This window comes from Panthera onca, chromosome B3 (assembly GCF_046562875.1).
Source record: "Panthera onca isolate mPanOnc1 chromosome B3, mPanOnc1 haplotype 2, whole genome shotgun sequence".
NCBI lineage: Eukaryota > Metazoa > Chordata > Mammalia > Carnivora > Felidae > Panthera > Panthera onca.
Genome location: NC_138344.1, coordinates 61,258,231 through 61,281,111, shown reverse-complemented (window position 1 = coordinate 61,281,111; position 22,881 = coordinate 61,258,231). Strand labels below are relative to the sequence as shown.

The window sequence follows — 22,881 nt, the reverse complement described above, 5'->3', positions numbered from 1 at the left end:
CAAGCAGCTGACAGTTTGGAGCCTGATGTGGAACTCGAACTCAGGAACCATGAGGTCATGACTTCAGCTGAAATCAAGAGTTGAATGGTTAACCAACTGAGCTCCCCAGGCTCCCCTCTATATCTGCTTTTCTTTTCTGTGTTGTTTAGTTATGTAGGAGTTAATTCCTCTTGAGTGTGTTTTTGTGGGTACTTTATATTTTAGTCGGTTTAGCTGGGACAGGCTTTTTTTTTTCTTTTTAAACTACAGTTTACCCTAAGGTGACTGCCTTTGAACCTAAAATGTAGCTTTTTTTTTTTTCAATTCTGTCTTTATGAGTCTTTTTTTGTAATGGTGTGATAATATGTTTTTAAGAAGTAGCTCCTAATCTGGTGAAAAAGCAAAAACATTTAGGGGTATAATTTAGTTTAAAATGCCATATGTGGTGGGGCGCCTGGGTGGCTCAGTCGGTTAAGCGTCCGACTTCGGCTCAGGTCACGATCTCACGGTCCGTGGGTTCGAGCCCCGCATCGGGCTCTGTGCTGACAGCTCAGAGCCTGGAGCCTGTTTCAGATTCTGTGTCTCCTTCTCTTTGTGACCCTCCCCCGTTCATGCTCTGTCTCTCTCTGTCTCAAAAATAAATAAACGTTAAAAAAAAAAAAATTTAAAATGCCGTATGTGGAAAGAATTTTATGCTTTTTTTGAGATATGCTTTCTGTGAATTATTTAGGTATCTTATGTTATGCAATGTAATCTTATAGGAAACCAGCTAAGTCTATAGGTCTCATGTATGTGTTAATTGGGGAAGGATTTTCTTGCAGGACAAACATTTCAGGATAGTATAGATAAGCTAAATTGGGAATTACTTTGAACATTGTCTCTGTGCCATTGACTTCTCTACTTTTATGACTAAAAATCGATACGTTTATTATTTATTTATTTATTTTTAATGTTTATTTTTGAGAGAGACAAAGCACGAGTGGGGAAGGGGCAGAGGGAGTGGGAGACACAGAATCCAAAGCAGGCTCCAGGCTCTAGGCTCGAACTCACAAACCGTGAGATCATGACCTGAGCTGAAGTTGGACACTTCACCTACTGAGCCACCCAGGTGCCTCTGATACGCATATTTAAAATAGGTGTGCACTTTTTGTGGTTTTTAAGTCTTGCTGTCTCTTTTGGGGGTAGGTGGAAGTTTAAGATACAAGTAAACACAGACAAGAAAAGAGGAAAAACGGTTTCTAAATTTGATTGTGTGGGTCTAGATTTTGCATGTCTACCTACTTGGTTGTGTGGGTACATTTTTTAGCAACTTAATTCCTTTCTTTTTACCATCAATGTAGGCAGCTGTTCTGGCTTTTTTTTTTTCCCCCCCAATAATAATGAGTATTTTTCTCTTCTCAAAGCACTGGGGTATCTCATTTCATCCATTTTTAGGATTCAGTTCTCATTTGAATTTCTGGCCAGTGTCTTGCTCTTTGGTTCCACTCTGCTGTCCCATCCCACCTTTCCTAGTTAATTCTACTTATTCTAACCTAAGTGTTAAACCTTGTGTAAAATTTTACTGTATTCCCTTGGGCTTTTTAAATGCCATTTCTTTTTACTTACCTCTCTTAGGACTTATTTACCCTATTTTAACTACTAATGAGTCCATTGGGAGAATGACACTTAAAGCTCTTTGAATTTTGGGAAATGTCTTTTATCTCTATTACCATTTGTATTACAGAGTATTTCATAGAAAAGGTGCAGTAAATACTTAAAACATAAAACCCAGTGTGGTGAATTGATATTTTACTGATGAGGAAGCAAAAGCTAAGAGAAATTTAGCCCAAACACAAGATTAGAAACCAGTTGTTTTGACTCCTATTCTTATTTCTCCCTGATTTGTTAGAAACATGAAGAAAGAATATTTTATTTTTTAATTTTTATTTCTTTTATTTTTTTTTTTAGAGAGAGAGAGCACTCGAGAGTGAGAGAGAGGGAGAGAAAGAGATAATCTTAAGGAGGCTCCATGCTCATTGCAGAGCCAGATGTGGGGCATGAGTCCCTGACCCCAGGATAATGACCTGAGCTGAAATCGAGAGTTGGATGCTCAACCAACTGATCCACCCAGGGTGCCCCTATTTTAAGTTTTTTTTGTTCTTTTTCTTTTTTTAACGTTTGTTTATTTTTGAGAGAGTGCGAGTGAGGGAGGGGCAGAGAGAGAGAGAGAGGGACACACTGAATCCAAAGTAGGCTTTAGGCTCTGAGCTGTCAGCACAGAGCCCGATACGGGACTCAAACCCACTAACTGTGAGATCATGACCTGAACTGAAGTCAGACACTTAACTAATTGAGCCACCCGCGTGCCCCTAAAGATTGTATTTTTAAACAATCTCTCTACCCAGTGGGACTCGAACTCATAAACCTGAGATCAGGTGTTGCACAGTCCACCAACTGAGCCAATCAGGTGCCTCTGGAAAGAATATTTTATTAAAAAAAATTTTTTTTTATATTTATTTTAGAGAGAGAGAGAAGGGCAGACAGAGTGCGAGCAGGGGAGGAGCAGAAAAAAAAGAGGGAGACAGAATCTGAAGCAGGCTCCAGGCTCTGAGCTGTCAGCACAGATGTGGGGCTTGAACTCACTAACCATGAGATCATGACCTGAGCCAAAGTCAGACACTTAACCGACTTGAGCCCCCCAGGGACCCTGGAAAGCATATTTTATTGATGTTAATGTTATCATGTCAAGTGATTAAACTAAAACAACAACTATTAATTTTAAAGAACTGGACTTATAAACTAAAACAGAATCGCGATCTAGCAATCTTCTGTTCAGATAAGTTCTGTGTGGAGGATACCCAAGTTGCCATAAGAATTTGTGGCTCATAACCTATCTAATGCCTTCACCTTTTAGGGGACCAGTAATATGTAAGCCTTTTGGAAACCTATACCTATGATTTAAAAAAATCTTTTTAGGGATGCCTGGGTGGCTCAGTCAGCTAAGTGACTGACTTCGGCTCAGGTCATGATCTCGTAGTTCGTGAATGTGAGTCCCACATCGGGCTCTGTGCTGACAGCTCAGAGCCTGGAGCTTGCTGAGATTCTGTGTCTCCCTCTCTCTCCTCCTCCCCCACTCACACTCTGTGTCTCTCTCTCAAAAATGAATAAATATTAAAAAAAAAAAAGTAAAAAAATTTTTAAAATTCTGTTTATTTTGAGAGATAGAGAAAACACTCGTGTGTGAGAGGGGAAGGCATACATAGAAAGGGAGAGAGAGAATCCCAAGCAGGTCCTGTGCTGTCAGCGTAGAGCCCAACATAGAGCTTGATCTTAGGAACTGTGATATTGTTCATGATGTGAGTCGAAATCAAGAGTCCGATGCTTAACCTGAGCCACACAGGTGCCCCTGTACCATCACTTTTTTAATGGCTATTACTACAATACAATACTACAATACTTAATACTTTGAACTACTTCAGTTTTGTTAGCATTTAAGGTAAACACTTTTCTGCACAATAATATAAAGCCAATAATTCACAAATGAGGAAATCCACATTAGAAGATTGTCACTAGTAATGGAAGAGTACATATTTAAGAATAATAGGATATAAATTTAAAGCAAAAGATTGGAACAAGTTTTTTTAAGTCCACTGATATCAAATGTTGTAGAGAAACGATCAGCAAGAGTTCTCATGCACTACTTACTGGAAGGCGTGTAAATTGAAAGTAATTTGGCATTATCTAGTACACAAGTTCCTAACCTAGTGCATTTTGGCACATGGTTATCTATGATTTATGACAGATAATATGTTCTTGAAATAGTGATCTCAGAATGGCCAGGCATGACCAAGGGTAATTAATAACTATAGAGCTAGTTGCCTCCAGCTACAAGCATCCCAAGGTTTATCCCAGTTTGTATAATTATCATTTTCTTATGTGCCATTACACCAGAAGGATTCAGAAGAAGTGTATTATTAAACTTCTTAGCAGTAAAGATCAGACTCCACTCTGCAGATGAAATAGATGAATTTATTAAGAAGTGTCAGATGATTTACAGAATCTTCTGAAAGGCCAGAGAAACAGACCCTAGGACTGTGCAGTCAGGAAAAATGCTCATAGTACATTTGCAGACTGCTCATACAGGCAGTCCCACAACAATGGACAATCACCACCATTTCAGTATAGACACGGAACACAGTATACTTATAACTAGGACCTTGGTTACTTTTACCTCTAAAAATCCTTGGCCAGAGGCACCTGGGTGGCGCATTTGGTTAGGCGTCTGACTCTTGATCTCAGCTTGGGTCATGATCTCAAGGTTTGTGAGTTCGAGCCTTGCATCGGGCTCTGCACTGAGGGTGCAGAGCCTGCTTAGGATTCTGTCTCTCTCTCTCTCTGCTCCTTCTTCTTGGTGCTCTCTCTCTCTCTTTCAAAAAACAAGCTTAAAAATTCTTGGGCAAACACTGTTGCCCTCATTTACACAATTCTGCAGAGTATCTCTTCATGGTGTTCTCTCCTAAATTGAGGTCTTTCATGGGAACACCTGATTGGCAAAACCTGGGTTACATGACTGCATGCAAACTGCAAGGGAAGTTGTAAAGTGAGTTTTTTAAAATACCTGCCTTGAAGAGGTTGGAGTTAATGGGTAAAACTATCTGCTAGAGGAAGGGTATTCAAAATATTTTGGGCAGCCACAAATATGTTGAGCACTCACAACATTCAATACAATTGATAGATAAACAGACCCCATTATATAGCAATTCCATTCCTGGGCAAATGCCACAAGGAAAAGCTAAATGCATTAGGGAAGGTCTCACACATGTTCACTTGTACACAATGTATAATTACACTGTAAAGCATTGTTTGTAATTTTTTTGTTTTTGAGAGAGGGAGAGAGGGTACAAGTGAGGGAGAGTCTGAGAGAGAGGGAGAGAGAGAGAAGCGGGGCCCACCTGTAGTGGGGCCTGAGCTCACCCGATGCCAGACTTGAACTCATGAATTGTGAGATCATGTCCAAAGTCAAGTCAGATGATTAACTGACTGAGCCATCCAGGTGCCCAGTAATATAATTGTTAAAAGTAGGAAATAAATAGATGAAGGGGTGTGTGAGTTACAGACTTCCAGTTATGGAATGTGTAAGTTATGGGGATGAAAAGTACAGCATAAGAAATACAGTCAGTGGTATTGTAACATTGTCAACTATACTCTAATAAAAAAATAGGCAACAACCTAATTCTCATCTCCAGTAGAGTGATGAATAAATTAGGAGTACTATATATTCATAATCTGGAGTAGTGTACAGCACTGAAAATAAATGATCTAGAGATAAAGCTGTCAACATGGACAAATCTCAGATCTAATATGTTAAGCAGATAAACCCCACAAAATTATAAAAGGATATGCTAAATAAATACTTTCCCAAAAGATTGCCTCTTAAGTAACCACAAATAAGCCATAATATTTATAGGCTCAGTTAACCATTAGTATCATTGATAATAAGGGGATTTGCAGCCATAATTCAGGCCAGAAGCTTAGTAAATGGCCAATTTGTGTTAAAGGCCCTAGAAAGTCTCTGGATCACAAAGGATTAAAGCACAAATGATCTTAATTTTACTGTGTTTATGTATTAGTTATCTATTATTGCTTAACACATTGCCATAAAGTTAGCACACATACTGTCTCAGTTTCTTTAGGTTGGGGGTTTGGCATGGCTTAACTGGGTCCACTGCTTCCTGTCTCACAAGGCCTTAATTGAGATGTTAGGTCTGGTTTCTCATCAGAGGCTTGACTGGGGATGGATCTACTTTCATTTTCTGTCAGGTTGTTGGCAGAATTTATATCATTGCAGTTTTAGTAACATGCACTCATATTATCACATACACACTAATCACACACATCCTATCCTTTTGGCCACATTCCGCCTATTAGAAATAAAGCCCAGGCCCTACCCACACTCAAGGGAAGAGAGGAAAGGATTACACAAATGTGTAATACCAGGAGGTGAGGATCATGGGTCGCCTTAAAGCCTGTCTGCCACTTTTTGTTTTTATTTCATTTCTGCTCTTCCCTCTCTCCCTTTATCTCTAGTAATATCCCCTCTCTCCACCCCAAAAGTTAAAAAGAAACAAAACCAAAACCAACCAGTGTGATTTGTGCTTCTTTTTTCTTGTAGTGGGCTTAAAATTGAATTCAGTGGATCCGACAATGAGCATTGATCTTAAATACTTGGGAGTACAGCTGCCTTTGGCTCCAGCCACTAGCTTTCCTTTCTGGAACCTTACAGGAACCAACCCTGCTTCTCCTGGTGAGTGTGTAACATTTGTAAAGTCATCTTTTGATATATATAAAAAACTACCTTTGTTTAGAGACATGTAGGATGATATTATTAATGTTTATTTTGAGAGAGAGAGTGTGTGTACCTCTAGGATGATATTCTAAATCTTTTACCTAGTGGCGTAGTCTTAATGGTTTGTACATTTCAGATTAAGTCTTAGTGAATAATTCGGGGCACCTGGGTGGCTCAGTTGGTTAAGCATCCAGCTCGATTTCAGCTCAAGTGATATCACTGTTCGTGAGTTCAAGACCCACACTGCGCAGAGCCTGCTTGAGATTCTCTCTCTCCTCTGTCTCTGCCTCTACTGCACTTACGCTTTCTCTCTCAAAATAAATTTAAAAATAGCCTTAGTAACTAATAGATATTAAATATTGGTTGGTTTGAATTTTGGTCATTTTTTTTTTACTTTTTCTTTTATAGATGCTGGATTTCCCTTTGTTTCTAGGACAGGGAAGACCAATGACTTCACCAAAATCAAGGGATGGAGAGGAAAGTTCCATAGTGCTTCTGCATCTAGGAATGAAGGTAATCAGCTTTTTAAAAAAATTGCAAATATGTTCTGAAACATGTGGCCAAAGCATTGTGTTAAAAGTAAGTCATGGTTGTTTTTCGTCCTCTCTTCTTTACATGCTTCAGATAAACTGAAAATAATTGTCTTGCTGATTTCTGTTCCTTCCCATGTTCCATATCCCTAGCCATGTCAGGCTTAAATAATCCCTGTACCCTTTTTAAACTGATAAGAACAGATACTACACTTGATCTTAGCCAAAAGGCCGAGAAGCCATTCCCCTGTACCCTTTTTAAATTGCATTTCCTTTCTGTAACTCCTGCAGTTCTAGTAAGTATCATTCTCAAGTATTATTTCATAACTGTGTACTTAAGAGCTGTAGAGTGATTCCTTAAAACATTACATTTCCAAGTAAATTTCTAATCCAAACATTTTGACTATATGCGTATTGATCTTTTTTAGTGCTTTTCCCACTGCTCTTACTTGCAGTTTACATTCTAACCAAATAAATTTACCCTGTGTCCAAAATAGTTTTCTCATCTTTGAATTCTTGTACATTGTTACAATAATATAATGCTTGTCTGTCTACTACACTTGCAGGTACTGCAATCTGTTAATCTGTTAATCTCTTGGTGTTCTGTTGAGGTTTGATTTACATACATTTTTTGCTCTTATGTTTTTACTTAAGTGTGATTTCTCTCAAGGTTATAAATTGTCAAAGGTTGTAGACTCTTACCTTTCAGTTAATTATTACTATTGTTAGCATTTCACAAAAATTAATGATAAATATATGCAATGAGGTAATTTTAGGTAACAGATTTTAATGTAATTAATGTATGATTCAATCTCTTCACTTGGTTTTATATTTTTTTCTTCCTTCTAAGGAAGATTCAGTGGCTTGTAACTTAATGCTCTCAGCCTTTTTAAGTGTATTTTCCTAGAGATCTAAAGATTGGCCCGATTTTAAGTATCTGCATCTCTTTATTTCTAGGTGGAAATTCAGAGGGTCCCCTGAAAAACCGTTCTGCTTTCTGCAGTGATAAGCTCGATGAGTACTTGGAAAATGAAGGCAAACTGATGGAAACAAGCATGGGTTTCTCTTCTAATGCTCCCACATCTCCTGTGGTATACCAGCTTCCCACCAAGAGTACCAGCTATGTACGAACACTTGACAGCGTACTAAAGAAGCAATCTACTCTTTCCCCTTCTACCTCCTATTCTTTGAAGCCTCATTCTTTGCCCCCTGCCTCTCGAAAGACAAAGTCTCAAAACAAACAGGCAACTTTCAGTGGCCGAACTAAATCATCTTATAAATCCATTTTACCATACCCTGTTTCACCAAAGCAGAAACATGCTTATATGATTCCAGGAGATAAGGCTGCCAAGAATTCTTCAAGTACTATCTCAGAAAATCAGGTGAATAACTTTGTTGTGCCAACTTTAGATGAAAATACATTTCCAAAGCAGATTAGTTTGCGGCAGGCACATCAGCAGCAGCAGCAGCAACAACAGGGAACTCGCCCTGCAGGCTTGTCTAAATCTCAAGTGAAGCTAATGGACCTGGAAGACTGTGCACTTTGGGAAGGAAAACCAAGGACCTATATCACTGAAGAGCGAGCAGATGTATCCTTAACAACTCTACTTACTGCTCAAGTAAGTATCTGTTGTTTCCCAGAAGCATATTAGTTTATGGTTGGAAAAATTACGTTAGTATGGCGCTGGGCTTTATGGCAGGAGGATCAGCATTTAGTTACCTTAGTGATAAATAAGGAGATTCTGTTGTCTTCCATATTTGTTATTCTTTCTAACTAGACACCCCAGTGTAGATCCCCTCCTGCCAGTAGAGGGAGACAGTACATTCGTGTTTTTGGATGATGTGTGTCTCCTATATAAAGTCATCTGGCCATTCTGAAAGTCTCTAATTTCATATTCTAGCATGTGGGCAAGTACAGTTGCTTATCGTGTTAGAACAGCTTTGAAAGTTCTCCTTAAAACATACTACATTTCAGAAAATTAAAAAATATTCTAAACCTATGGAGAAAAAGCTTTTATAAAAGTTTTATAAAATTTTTTATTAAGACTTTTTCACTTATTATTGATTCACTTATTTTAGAAGCCTCTGGTGCATGTGAAATGGTACAATAGCAAGTGACTATTTTTTTGTCATGAAATTTGTGTACCTTACCTTTCATTTTTAAATTCTGTGACTAAATTCCTGACCTGAAGATCATCAGATGTTGGGATTGAATACACAATGTGCCCTTTATTATTAATCATTTTTAAAGACAGTTGTGCACATATTATTCTATTCATTTTTGATTAGTTACTAAAAAGCACATGTCAGCAAACTATTTCCTTAAAGGGCCAGGGAGTAAATATTTTAGGTTTTGTAGGCCATACACACTCTGTTGCAGTTACTCGACTCTGTGCTGCTGTTATGCTGTAAACATTATGTGTTTCAGTGAAACTTTATTTATGAAACAGGCCAGATTTGCCTGTGGGTCTTGTCAACCTCTGCCTTAGAATATTATGTGTAATTTCTATTGAGAATAAATTCATCATTGTTGATATTTTGGCTCATAATTGATTAAAATATTCTCTTGTCTCTGCTATGCATTAAAATGGGAGATTGTACGCAGTTCGTGAGTTCAAGCCCCGCGTCGGGCTCTGTGCTGACAGCTCAGCCTGGAGCCTGTTTTGGATTCTGTGTCTCCCTCTCTCTCTGCCCCTCCCCTGTTCATGCTCTGTCTGTCTCTGTCTCAGAAATAAATAAACGTTAAAAAAAAAAAAAAATTAAAATGGGAGATTGTTCAGAGTCCTGGTTACATTCATGTTTTGTCCTTTAAATCTACTGCTAATCTTGTGCCATTAATACTGAGTATTCAGAGTCTGAAAAGACAGACCAATATATGACTTGTAAGCTGTTGGTGGTATGGGAGCATGATTTAATCAGTTTACAATTTCTGTTTTAACTTTAGGCATCTCTCAAAACTAAACCCATCCACACAATCATAAGGAAACGAGCCCCTCCATGCAACAATGACTTCTGTCGATTGGGTTGCGTGTGTTCCAGCCTAGCTTTGGAGAAGCGCCAGCCTGCTCACTGCCGCCGACCAGACTGCATGTTCGGATGCACTTGTTTGAAAAGAAAAGTTGTACTTGTTAAAGGAGGATCCAAATCTAAGCATTTCCAGAGGAAGGCTGCTCATCGTGATCCAGTATTTTATGATGCTTTGGGAGAGGAACAAAGAGAAGAAAGAGAAGAGGGAGTCAGGGAGGAGGAAGAACAATTAAAAGAGAAAAAGAGGAGAAAGAAGCTGGAATACAGTGAGTATTAATTGAGAATTAAAACTATAGTTTCATTTTTTAGAAAAGGTTGGTTATTTATTTCAAATGATACTGTTACTTTAATCCTTTAATCTGTGATCTAGTAAGAATTTTGAGAAATTCTCATCCTTAAATGTTCTTTCTTTGTGGCTTATATGATAACATAAACACACATGGACACAGACACACACCTTTCTTAAATATAATTTCTTAAATACAATTTTTCTTTTGTGGATAGGTTTTTTGTGCTAAATTTGAATCATTCTCTCATTTGGACTTCAGAATGCCTTTAAGTTTCACCCGTTATTGTGTTTCCCTTCTCTTCCCATGTTCTTTCAATATACAGGTGATCAGTATAATACATAATTTTCTCTCCATTCCCCCCCCACCCCAGCTTTTATTGAGGTATAATTGACAAGTACAATTGCATGTACTTAAAGTGTACAACATGAAAGTTTGCACATGTATACTTTGTGAGATGATTACCACAATGAAGTCAACTAACACATCTCATTATTTTCTAAAAGAAGAAATTTGCAAGAAGACTTTGGTCCTTGTTGGAGCTATTCACCATGTGATAGGAGTTTTGGGGATAGGAGAAAGGCATAATTGAGTTCAAAGCATTACATACTATTTTGAAATGCTGATTTTTCCTTTTTCATAAAATATGTAGACCCACCAAGTTACATATTATACCATCCTTGATTTTTTCCTTTCTCCTGTATTTTTTTGTCCAAATATATTGAATATAAGTTTGCCATGTAATCGAAGATTTTTTTGCTTGCTTGCTTGTTTGTTCATTTATTTATTGGAGAGCATGAGTCGGGGAGGGGCAGAGAGGGGGTCAGAGGATCCGAAGTGGGCTCTGTGCTGAAAGGCTGATCCCAGTGAGCCTACTGTGAGGCTTGAACTCTTGAACCACTAGATCATGAGCCGAAGTCAGATGCTCAACTGACTGAGCCACCCAGGTGCCCCGAAGATTTTTTTTGCTTCTTAGATTATTAGGGGACTGGCACTCCCCTTTTTGGCAGTGTATATTTACATTTGCTATTGCTTGTCATATCAGTGTAAACGTTAGTCACAGTGGATGTTTAATACTTGAGTGTATGTTCCTCCAGGATTTTCTGTTAATACACTTGTGTGCATACATAGGGTCCTCTAGAAATGAAACTACTGTGTATGTGGTATTATAACCTTTATAAATTTCCTATCATAAAGTTATGTTCTGTTTTCCGTATCAACAAGTATAGATCTATATTCTAATTTTAGCTTTAATAGCTTCATATTATAGTCCTTTTGTTTGGACATTTAGCCTTTTTGTATTTTATTGTAAACAGTACAGTGTTGAACATTCGTGTTCATGGTAGGCTATTGAAAGTGGAATTCCTGGGGCGCCTAGGTGGCTCAGTCGGTTAAGCGTCTGACTTCAGCTCAGGTCACCATCTCACGGTCCGTGAGTTCGAGCCCCGCGTCGGGCTCTGGGCTGATGGCTCAGAGCCTGGAGCCTGCTTCCAATTCTGTGTCTCCCTCTCTCTCTGCCCCCCCCCCCCCCCCCCCTCCGTTCATGCTCTGTCTCTCTCTGTCTCAAACATAAATAAACGTTAAAAAGTTAAAAAAAAACAAAAAAAAAAAAAAAAAAGAAAGTGGAATTCCTGTGACAGAGGACTTTAAAGATTTATAGATCTTTCTAGGGTTGTACCAAGAACACATTTACCATTAGTTGGATAGTGCCAATTTTTCCAAACTCAACACTGGATTTTTCTCTAATGTTTATTTATTTTTTTGAGAGAAAGAGTGCCAGCAAGGGAGGGGCACACAGGGAGAAAAAGAATCCTAAGCAGGCTAGGCTCTGTGCTTGTCATCACAGAACCTGGCGTGGGGCTCGATCTCATGAAACGTGAGATGGGCCTGAACTGATATCAAGAGTGAGACACTTAACTGACTGAGCCACCCAGGTGCCCCTAAGATTGATTTTCTTTTTCTTTTGTTTTAAATGTTTATTTGTTTTAGAGAGAGAGCGCAAGCATGAGCAGGGGAGGGACGGGGGGGTGGTGGGGGGGAGATACAGAATCCGAAGCAGGCACCAGGCTGTCCACACAGAGCCCAACGTGGGGCTCGAACTCACAAACTGTGATATCATGACCTGAACTGAAGTTGGACGCTTAACTGACGGAGCCACCCAGGCATCCCCTTCAAATTGATTTTAAATCCTTCCTAGGCAAAGTGGTTTCCCTTTAAAAGGGTTCAGGATATCTTCTTTATTCTTTAAAAAAAAAATTCTTCTTGATGTTTATTTTTGAGAGACAGAGAAAGAGTGTGAGCAGGCAAGGGACAGAGAGAGAGGGAGACACAGAAATCTGAAGCAAGCTCCAGGCTCTGAACTGTCAGTGCAGAGCCCAACGTGGGGCTCGAACTCATGAACGGCAAGATCATGACCCTAGCTGAAGTTAGACATTTAACTTACTGAGCCACCCAGGCACCCCTTCTTTATTCTTAATGGTACAAATGTCAGAAGGATGCGTTTAGATAAAATCTTCTTAAAGTTATTACTGCCTGCTATTCAGTGGAATCTTTTAATTTGAAATTTCATGTCCTTTCGAGATACTTTTTTCCGTCATTTGTTTGACTCTTTGCTTTCTCATTTTCTTCCTCTACAATTCCTCTAAATCATCCATAGTTTTTTTTTTTTTTTCCTTACCTGTCTTTTTTCAAAACAGACTGAAAGATTTCTTTGTCTTCTAGTTTTCCTGTATAATTTTGTTTGGCTTTGGTCTCAGTAACATTTTGCCTCTAAGAACTCTTCCTTATTTCTATTCCTTTTTCGTAACAGTCATAACAAAAATACCTTCTCTCCTTTCCTCATCTTCCCTAACAGTACAAGAAAACTGATGGCTCCTAGAGCGTAGTAAGTCATGTTTCTTAATAATGTTCTATACCAATGGGAAAAACAAAAAATGCTATGATAATTGGCTGGCTTTTGGAGTTTAATTAAGGTTAAGGATAAGACACAGGGCAAATGCATTAACCAAGAAATCAAACTAATAAATCCTACAGATAACACAGTTTTCATATTTATGTGGCTTCTGTAACTTACTCTTGTTATTTTGAAATGGAAAAGGGTTGCCCTAAGTGCAAAATGGGAGAAAACTCATTAAGGAGATATAGATAGAACTAAACTAATAATTCTATATTGTATTTCATTCTAAACCTTTTGAATCTTATTTTTATAAAGATCATTTAGGTACATGGAGGCAGTATCTTATTTAAACACTGAAATAGCAGTTAGAATAGCCTGGCACTGTTTATAAAATAGGCAGCAGAGACTAGAAGAAGACCCAAATGTAAATATTTTTCAGTTTACTAAATTATAGGTGACATTTTAAGCCAGTAGGAAAGGATTTATTGTCAGTAGGTAGTGGTACAACTGGCTAGCCATATGGGGGAGAAAAGATTCCCTAGTATAAATCTCCCATCAAATAAATTGCAGATCATATTACCTATTTTTAAGTCCATTTATTAATGTATTAGTATTTTTTTAATCTTGAAGATAAAGACATTCTAGCAACACTCTATATGAATGAGATCATATGGTATTTGTTTTTCTCTGACTTCTTTTGCTTAGCATTATACTCTCTAGCTCCATCTAGGAAATGCCAAGATTTCATTTTTTCTTATGGCTGAATAATATTCCATTGTGTATATATATATAGAAACCACATCTTTATCTACTCATCAGGACACTTGGGCTGCTTCCATAATTTGGCTGTTGTAAATAATGTTGCTGTAAATATAGGGGTGCATGTGTCCCTTTGTATAGTATTTTTGTATTTTTTGGGTAAATACCAGTAGTATGATTTCTGGATAATAGGGTAGTTCTATTTTTAACTTTTTGAGGAACCTCCATACTATTTTCCAAAGTGGCTGCACTAGTTTGCATCACCAACAGTGCAAGAAGGTTCCTTTTTTCCCCCCACATCATCTTTAACCCTTGTTTCTTGTGTTTTTGATTTTAGCCATTCTGACAGGTGTGAGGTGATATCTCATTGTAGTTTTGATAGCATTTCCCTGATGATGAGTGATGTTGAGCATCTTTTCATGGTCTGTGGGCCATCTGTATGTCTTCTCTGGAGAAATGTCTGTTCATGTCTTCTGCCCATTCTTTAATTGGATTATTGGTTTTTGGGTGTTGAGTTGTATCAGTTCTTTATATATTTTGGATACTAACCCCTTTATTGGATAGGTCATCTGCAGGTATCTTCTCCCATTCAGTAAATTGCCTTTCAGTTTGCAGAGCAGAAATTTTTTATTGTACTTTTATTTTTACATTAAAAACATTTTTTTTAATGTTTATTTATTTTTGAGACAGAGACAGAGCATGAACGGGGGAGGGTCAGGGAGAGAGGGAGACACAGAATCTGAAGCAGGCTCCAGGCTCTGAGCTGTCAGCACAGATTCCAACACGGGTCTCGAACTCAGGGACTGCGAGATCATGACCTGAGCCAAAGTCGGATGCCCAACCGACTGAGTCACCCAGGTGCCCCACTGTATTTTTATTTTTAAAAAATATTTATTTTGAGAGAAAGAGAACGTGAGCAAGAGAGGGGCAGAGAGAGGGAGAGCGAGAATCCCATGCAGGCTCCACACTTAGCAGAGAGATTGCCGTGGGACTCTATCTTCACGACCACAAGATTATGACCTGAGCCAAAATCATAAGTTGGTTGCTCAACGAACTGAGCCACCCAGATGCCTGCAGAAACTTATTTTGCTGTAGTCCCAGTAGTTTACTTTGTGTTATTTCCCTTGCCTCAAGAGACATATATAGAAAAGTTTTGCGACAGCTGATAATTACTGCTTTTATTGTCTTCAAGGATTTTTATGGTTTTAGGTCTTAACATTTAGGTCTTTAATACATTTTGAGTTTACTTTTGTTTGTGATGTAGTTTAGGAAAGTGGTCCAGTTTCATTCTTTGACATGTAGCTGTCTATATGTTTTTATGTCAGCACCATACTGTGTTAATTACTGCTTTGTAGTATAACTTGAAATCTGGAATTATGATACATCTAGTTTGTTTTTTTTTTCTTTTTTTTTTTTTAATTAAAATTTTTTTCTTTTTCTTTTCTTTTCTTTTTTATTTTTTAAAATTTACATCCAAATTAGCATATAGTGCAACAATGATTTCAGGAGTAGATTCCTTAATGCCCCTTACCTGTTTAGCCCATCCCCCCTCCCACAACCCCTCCAGTAACCCTCAGTTTGTTCTCCACATTTATGAGTCTCTTCTGTTTTGTCTCCCTCCCTGTTTTTATATTATTTTTGTTTCCCTTCCCTATGTTCGTCTGTTTTGTTTCTTAAAGTCCTCATATGAGTGAAGTCATATGATTTTTGTCTTTCTCTAATTTCACTTAGCATAATACCCTCCGGTTCCATCCACATAGTTGCAAATGGCAAGATTTCATTCTTTTTGATTGCCGAGTAATACTACATTGTATATGTATATACCACATCTTCTTTATCTGTTCATCCATCGATGGACATTTGGGCTCTTCCCATATTTTGGCTATTGTTGATAGTGCTGTTATCAACATGGGGGTGCATGTGTCCCTTCGAAACAGCACACCTGTGTCCTGTGGATAAATGCCTAGTAGTGTAATTGCTGAGTCATAGGGTAGTTCTATTTTTAGTTTTTTTGAGGAACCTCCATACTGTTTTCCAGAGTGGCTGCACCAGCTTGCATTCCTACTTAATTAAAAAATTTTTAATATTTATTTATTTATTTTGAGAGAGTGTGTGGGAACTAGGGGCGGGGGCAGAGAGAGAGAGAGAGAGAGAGAGAGAGAGAGAGAATGAATGAATTCCAAGCAGGCTCTGTGTGCCATTGTAGAGCCAATGTGGGGCTCTAAGTCAGGAACTGTGAGATCCATGACCTGAGCTGAAATCGAGAGTTAGATGCTTTCACCTCTTTGGTTAAGTTTATTCCTAGATATTGCATTGTTTTTGGTGCAAATGTAAATGGATTTGTTGTCTGTCTTTCTTTTTTAAAAAAATGTTTTATTTATTTCTGAGAGAGCCCAAGCAGGGGAGGGGCTGAGAGAGAGACAGGGACAGAGGATCTGAAGCATGTTCTGTGCTGACAGCAATGAGTCTGATATGGGGCTCGAACTCACAAACCACGAGATCATGACCTGAGCCAAAATCAGACTTGCAACTGACTGAGCCACCCTGGTGCCCCTGGATTCCTCTTCTTAATTTCACTTTCTGCTGCTTCATTAGTATTATATAGGAATGCAACAGTTTTCTCTACATTGGTTTTGTATTTTGTGACTTGACTAAAATCACTTATTAGTTCTAGTAATTTTTTGGTGAAGTCCTTTGGTTTTTTATATATAGTATCATGTCATCTGCATATAGTGAAACTTTTATTTTTTCTTTACCAATTTGACTACCTTTTCTTTCTTTCTTCCTTCCTTCCCTCCTTTCCTTTCCTTTCCTTTCCGTTTTCTTTATTCTTTTTTTTTTTTAATTTTTTTTTTTTTTCAACGTTTTTTATTTATTTTTGGGACAGAGAGAGACAGAGCATGAACGGGGGAGGGGCAGAGAGAGAGGGAGACACAGAATCGGAAACAGGCTCCAGGCTCCGAGCCATCAGCCCAGAGCCTGACGCGGGGCTCGAACTCACAGACCGCGAGATCGTGACCTGGCTGAAGTCGGACGCTTAACCAACTGCGCCACCCAGGCGCCCCCCGTTTTCTTTATTCTTGAGAGAGAGATAGGGTGTGAGCAGGGGAGGAGCATAGAGAGAGGGAGACACAGAATCGGAAGCAGGTTCCAGGCTCTGAGCTGTCAGCACAGAGCCTGATGTGGGGCTCAAACTTACAAACTGCGAGATCATGACATGAGCCGAAGTCGGACACTCAACCGACTGAGGCGCCCAGGCGCCCAGGCTGCCTTTTATTTCTAAAAAATTTTTTTTTTTTTTTTTTAAATTTTTTTTTTTCAACGTTTTTTATTTATTTTTGGGACAGAGAGAGACAGAGCATGAACAGGGGAGGGGCAGAGAGAGAGGGAGACAGAATCGGAAACAGGCTCCAGGCTCCGAGCCATCAGCCCAGAGCCTGACGCGGGGCTCGAACTCACGGACCGCGAGATCGTGACCTGGCTGAAGTCGGACGCTTAACCGACTGCGCCACCCAGGCGCCCCTCTAAAAAAATTTTTTTAATGTTTATTTTTGAGAGAGAGAGAGAGAGAGAGAGAGAGAGAGATACCAAGTGTGAGTGGGGAAGAGGCAGAGAGAGAGGGAGACACAGAATCTAAGCAGGCTTCATTCAGTATTTGAGCTGTCAGCTCAGAGCCTGACGCAGGGCTTGAACCCATGAACCTGAGATCATGACCCGAGCCAAAGTTGAACGGTTAACCAACTGAGCCACCCAGGTGCCCCAGCGGCCTTTTATTTCTTTATTTTACTTAATTGCTGTGGCTAAGACTAGGACTTCTAGCACCAAGTTGAATAAAAGTGGTGAGAGTGGACCTCCTTGTCTTGTTCATCACCTAAGGGGAAAAGCTCTCAATTTTCCACCATTGAGTATGATATTGGCTATGGGTTTTTCATATAAGGCCTTTATTATGAGATATGTTCCCCTTAGATGTACTTTGCAGTGAGTTTTTGTCATGAATAGATGTTGTACTTTGTGAAATGTTTTTTCTGCATCTTTTGAAATGATCATAATGGTTTTCATCCTTTGTCTTATTGGTGTGATGTATCATGTTGATTGGTTTGCAAATATTGAGCCCCTTTTGCATCCTGGGAATAAATTCCCACGTGACCGTGGTTTATGTTTGTTTTCAATATATCATCTGATTCTGTTTGTTAATACTTTGTTGAGGATTTTTGCAACTGTATTCATGAGACAGATTGGCCTGTAGTTCTTTTTTCTGTGGTATCTTTATCTGGTTTTGGTATCAGGGTGGTAATTGACTTCATAGAATGAATTTGGAAGTTTTCCTTTCTCTTATATTTTTTGGAATAGTTTGAAAAGAATTAGCATTAAGTCTTTAAACATTTGGTAGAATTAGTCAGTGAAGCTATCTGGTCCTGAATTTTAGTTTTTTGGGAGTATTTTGATTACTGATTGACTTTCATTGCAGTTAACTGGGCTTTTAAAATTTTCTATTTCTTTCTGCTTTAGTTTTGGTAGGTTACATGTTTCTAGGAATTTATCCATTTCTTACAAGTTGTCCCATTTGTTGTCAAGTAAGTTTTCATAATATTCTGATACAGTTGTTTGTATTTTTGTGGTGTTGATTGTTATTTATCCCCTTTAATCAGTTTTGCTTATTTGGGTCATTTTTAAATTTTTTTATTTTTTAAATGAGTCTTGCTAGAGGTTTATGAGTTTTGTTGATCTTTTCAAAGAATCAGGTCTTGGCTTCATTGGTCTGTTCTTTTGTTTTTTTTTTTTGAGTTTCTTTGTCATTTATTTTCTGCTCTATTCTTATTTCCTTCCTTTTGCTAGGTTGGGTTTTATATGTTGTTCTTTTTCTAGCTCCTCTAGGTGTAAAAGTTAGATTGTTTGAGATTTTTCTTCTTGAGGTAGACCCGTGTTCCTATAAACTTCCCTCTTAGAACTGCTTTTGGTATACATTTCAGATTTTGGACCACGCTGTTACACTGGATGTTTGAATTATTTTGAAAACCTGGTTCGGGTGGGGATCAGGTGAATGTTCAACTTAGAGCTCTCAGCCAACAAAATTATAAATCAAGTCTGTGCTTAAAATAAAGATATCTTATGGGGCGCCTGGGTGGCTCGGTTGAGTGTCCAACTTTGGCTCAGGTCATGATCTCACCGGTTTGCGAATTCGAGCCCCGCATCGGGCTCTGTGCTGATAGCTCAGAGGCTGGAGCCTGTTTCGGATTCTGTGTCTCCCTTTCTCTTTCTCTGCCCCTCCCCTGCTCGTGCTCTGTCTCTAAGAAGTAATAAATAATGTTAAAAAACAAAACAAAAAAAGATACATTAAAACATACAATGATGCATGAGGTAGGCTTCTTAGAAACTTCTTGGGATTTCTTGAAGTTGTGCTCTGGAAAATGAAAGAGAAATTCAAGAAGCAGGAGATGACCTTTAGTGAAGAATGGACCCCATCCAAGATGGGAAAAATGATCTTAGGATGACAACTACATAGCAAGACAAGGAAGCAACTAGTCTGATATAAAGTGGAAAATAATAAGATGCTGAGAAAACTATCTTTAAGGAGGTAATTGATTATTTTAAGAAATAACATGGTTAAGGCATGCCTGGGTGTTTCCATTGGTTAACTTTCCAACTCTTGATATTGGCTCAGGTCAAGAGATTCAGGAGATTGAGCCCGAAGTTGGGCTCTGTGCTGACAGCATGGAGCCTGCTTGGGATTCTCTTTCTCTTTCTCTATCTCTCTGCCCTGCCCCTGCTTGCACTCTCTCTCAAAATAAAAAATAACTTGGATAATTCATTGTTAGGTGAAGGTCATGCAAATGATTTAACATTTGAAAATAAACAGTATAGTTCATTATTACCATAACATACTTAAAAAAAATGATATGTTATCATTTCAGTAGATATTTTAAGGAAACGCAATTAACACTGGAAGTTAAAGTTTGTATAGGAAAATTATGGTTCCACTATAAATCATTATTTTTTTTTCTTTTTAAGTTTATTTCTTTTTGAGAGAATGAGAGCATGTGCACACCAGTGGCAGGGGAGGGGCAGAAAGGGAGGGAGAGAGAGAATCATAAGCAGGCTGCACACTCACAGGGCTCTATCTCACAAACCATGAGATCATCACCTAAGTTGAAACCAAGAGTCAGTCACTTAATGGACTGAGCCACTCAGACTCCCCTAAATCAGTATATTTTTTGGTAGAATTTTGAGCAGTCTGGAAGGATAGAGGAAAACGGAATCTGTTCATCTGGATCAGGTGAACAAATTTAGTAATATAGAAGTACATTTCCTCCGCTAAGGGATCAGTCACATTAGTTGACTCTGCAAGGATTAATCACATAGGCATACTTTTGTTGACTCTGCAAGGATTAATCACATAGGCATACTTTTGTAAGCTAATTGATTTTTTTGTTTGTTTTTAGAATTGATATAAATGAATATCTAAAAGTCTAAATACAGGGGCGCCTGGGTGGCTCAGTTGGTTAAGCGGCCGACCTTGGCTCAGGTCATGATCTCGCAGTTTGTGAGTTTGAGCCCCGCGACGGGCTCTGTGCTGACAGCTCAGAGCCTGGAGCCTGTTTCAGATTCTGTGACTCCCTCTCTCTGACCCTCCCCCGTTCATGCTCTGTCTCTCTCTGTCTCAAAAATAAATAAACGTTAAAAAAAAAAAAAACTTAAAAAAAAAATAAAAGTCTAAATACAGTTTTAGAACAGAAATTAGCAATATAAAGTGTAGCAGACACAAGTTGAGAGTTTTAGGAAGCTAATTTCCTTATCTTTCATCACACTGAGTCTTTAGCTACTGCTAAATCATGAGGTTGAGGACAAAATGTTTAATTTAGGATTACTGAAATAACCACCAAAATGGAACACAAATGTAAAAGTAATCACTTGTAGGGATGTGACACTGGGTATGGTGTAAGACTTGTTTTCATTTTTGTTTCCTTTTGTACAGTTTGAGTTTTTTCATGTTTATGTATTCATTCTGTAGCTAATATATAAGTTAAAAGTTAGTATTTACAATGCATGAAATTGAGGCATTTAATAATACATTTTTTCCCCTTGTAGTAGACTTAAAGATTTTCTGCTAATATTGGTCCATTAATCCATTGGTGTGAACAGAGGGAAATTACCATTATTAAACAGTCTTTATGCAGAGCACTTGATAGGGTTTATATCATTTAAATCTTGCAACCTTTTATAAGAAGGTTTTTTCCATTTTACAGATACACTAGTTGAGTGCTTAGGGAGTTTATGTAACTCCTTCCTCAAGGTCACCTTGGTTTTAAGGGAGTGGTAGAGATTTGAACCCAAGTTTATCTGACTTAAAAGTCTTCATGTTTTTTTCCTACTGTATGCAGTATGATTTTTGAAATTTGGCCTTCACTTGATTATCATATATTTATGCTTTTGTTTGGTCAAAAAATGCTGATGATGTGAAGGTACTGTGCTTAGTTAGCTACTGTGGGTGGTACCAAGAGAAAGGATAAAATATGGCATTCCTGCTTTCTTAGCCCACTTAGAGTTTTGTTGGAGATGTGTATCTATAAGTTACCTATGTAAAGGGAAGATCAATAAAATTGCTATCTGTAGCCAGACTGATTAGGAAAAAAGAACACACAAATTACCAGTATCAGAAATGATAAATGATATTACTTACAGACATTCAAAGTTTAATAAAGGAACAATTTTATGACAGTAAATTAGATGAAATGGACAAGTTTTTTGAAAGACACAAAGCTACCAAACTCACTTAAGAAATAAGTAACTGCCTGCCCCTATACTTGTGAACTTGTAGGGAAAAACTCTACAGTAATGACTCTAGGTCCAGATCCGTTCACTGATGAATTGTCAAAACATTCAGGAAGAAGTAATGCCCATCTTATACAAATGCTTTCATAAAGTTATCTCGTTCCATGAGACCAGCATTACCCTGAAACTAAAACCAGCCAAAGACATTACGAGGAAATGGCAGAGTAATATCTCTCATGAACATATGTAAAGATTATAAATTTCAGTTTTAGCACATACAATCCAGGAATGTATTTAAAGGACAGTATATCCTGATCAAGTGGGATTTACCCCAGGCTTGCAAGGTTGATCATCCATTTGAAAATAATCAGTGTTGTTCACCATTACCGTAATAGACTTAAAAAGTGTGTGTGTGTGTGTGTGTAGGGGGGGCATATTAACATTTCAATAGATATTTTCACAACTTGACAAACTCAGTTGGCAAATTTCTGGTAAAAATTCTTAAGCACATTAGGAATAGAAGGAAACTTTCATAGTCTGATAAAGAGCAGCTATGAAAACCTGTACAAGCAACATATTAATCATGAAAGAGTGCTTTCTTCCAGTGATTAGAAATGATGAAGAATGTCTTCTTTTGCCTTGTCTATTTAGTATCATATTGGAGGTCTCAGCCATTGGGGTAAGGCATGAAATAGAAAATGTATCCAGATTGGAAAGGAAAAAGTAAAATTGGCTTTATTCATAGACAGGAAAATCCTAGGAATCTACAAAAAACCTACTAGAACTGTGTTAGTTTAGCAAGTTTGTAACATACAGTAATATCAGTAGACTGTATATTTATACATATGGTAGTAACAACTGGAAATTGAAATAAAAAGTACCATTTAGAATAGCATCCAAACAACTCAAACATTTAAATATGAAGCTGACAAAAGTTGCGTAAGACTTTTTTACTAAAAACTTGAAAACCTTGTTGAGAGCACTTTTAAAAGACCTAAATAAATGGAGGGGTAGACTGTTTTTATACATCCGAAAACTCTTTTGGTAAGATAGACTTTTCCATAAATTAATTTGTAAATTTGATGCTATTCCAGTCAAAATCCCAGCAGGCTTTTCTTGTTAGAAATTGGCAACTTGTTTATAAAATTTATATGGAAAAGTAAAGTATTTAGAATAGTCATTTGATAAACAATTTTGATAAAGGCAAACATAGTTGGTAGACTTAGACTGTCTGATTTTAAGACTTACTGTAAAGCTGAAAAGTAATTTGGGTAAAAAAAAGACACAAGGATCAGTGGAACAGAAGAG

At 38.0% G+C, this 22,881-nt stretch overlaps 1 protein-coding gene and 1 pseudogene across 19 annotated transcripts in view; one reads left to right on the top strand and one right to left on the bottom strand.

Annotated features, from left to right (window-relative positions):
* Positions 1-22,881, top strand: part of MGA (MAX dimerization protein MGA) — a 167,294-nt gene that overhangs the window by 103,568 nt on the left and 40,845 nt on the right. For all 19 annotated transcript variants that reach the window (XM_078448509.1, XM_078448508.1, XM_078448510.1 and 16 more), the window contains exons 6-9: positions 6,131-6,262; positions 6,713-6,817; positions 7,792-8,453; positions 9,779-10,127. In XM_078448509.1, coding sequence (XP_078304635.1) covers positions 6,131-6,262; positions 6,713-6,817; positions 7,792-8,453; positions 9,779-10,127 — 1,248 coding nt within the window. The remainder of the gene's footprint in view (positions 1-6,130; positions 6,263-6,712; positions 6,818-7,791; positions 8,454-9,778; positions 10,128-22,881) is intronic.
* Positions 6,834-7,077, bottom strand: LOC132670625 (U2 spliceosomal RNA; annotated as a pseudogene).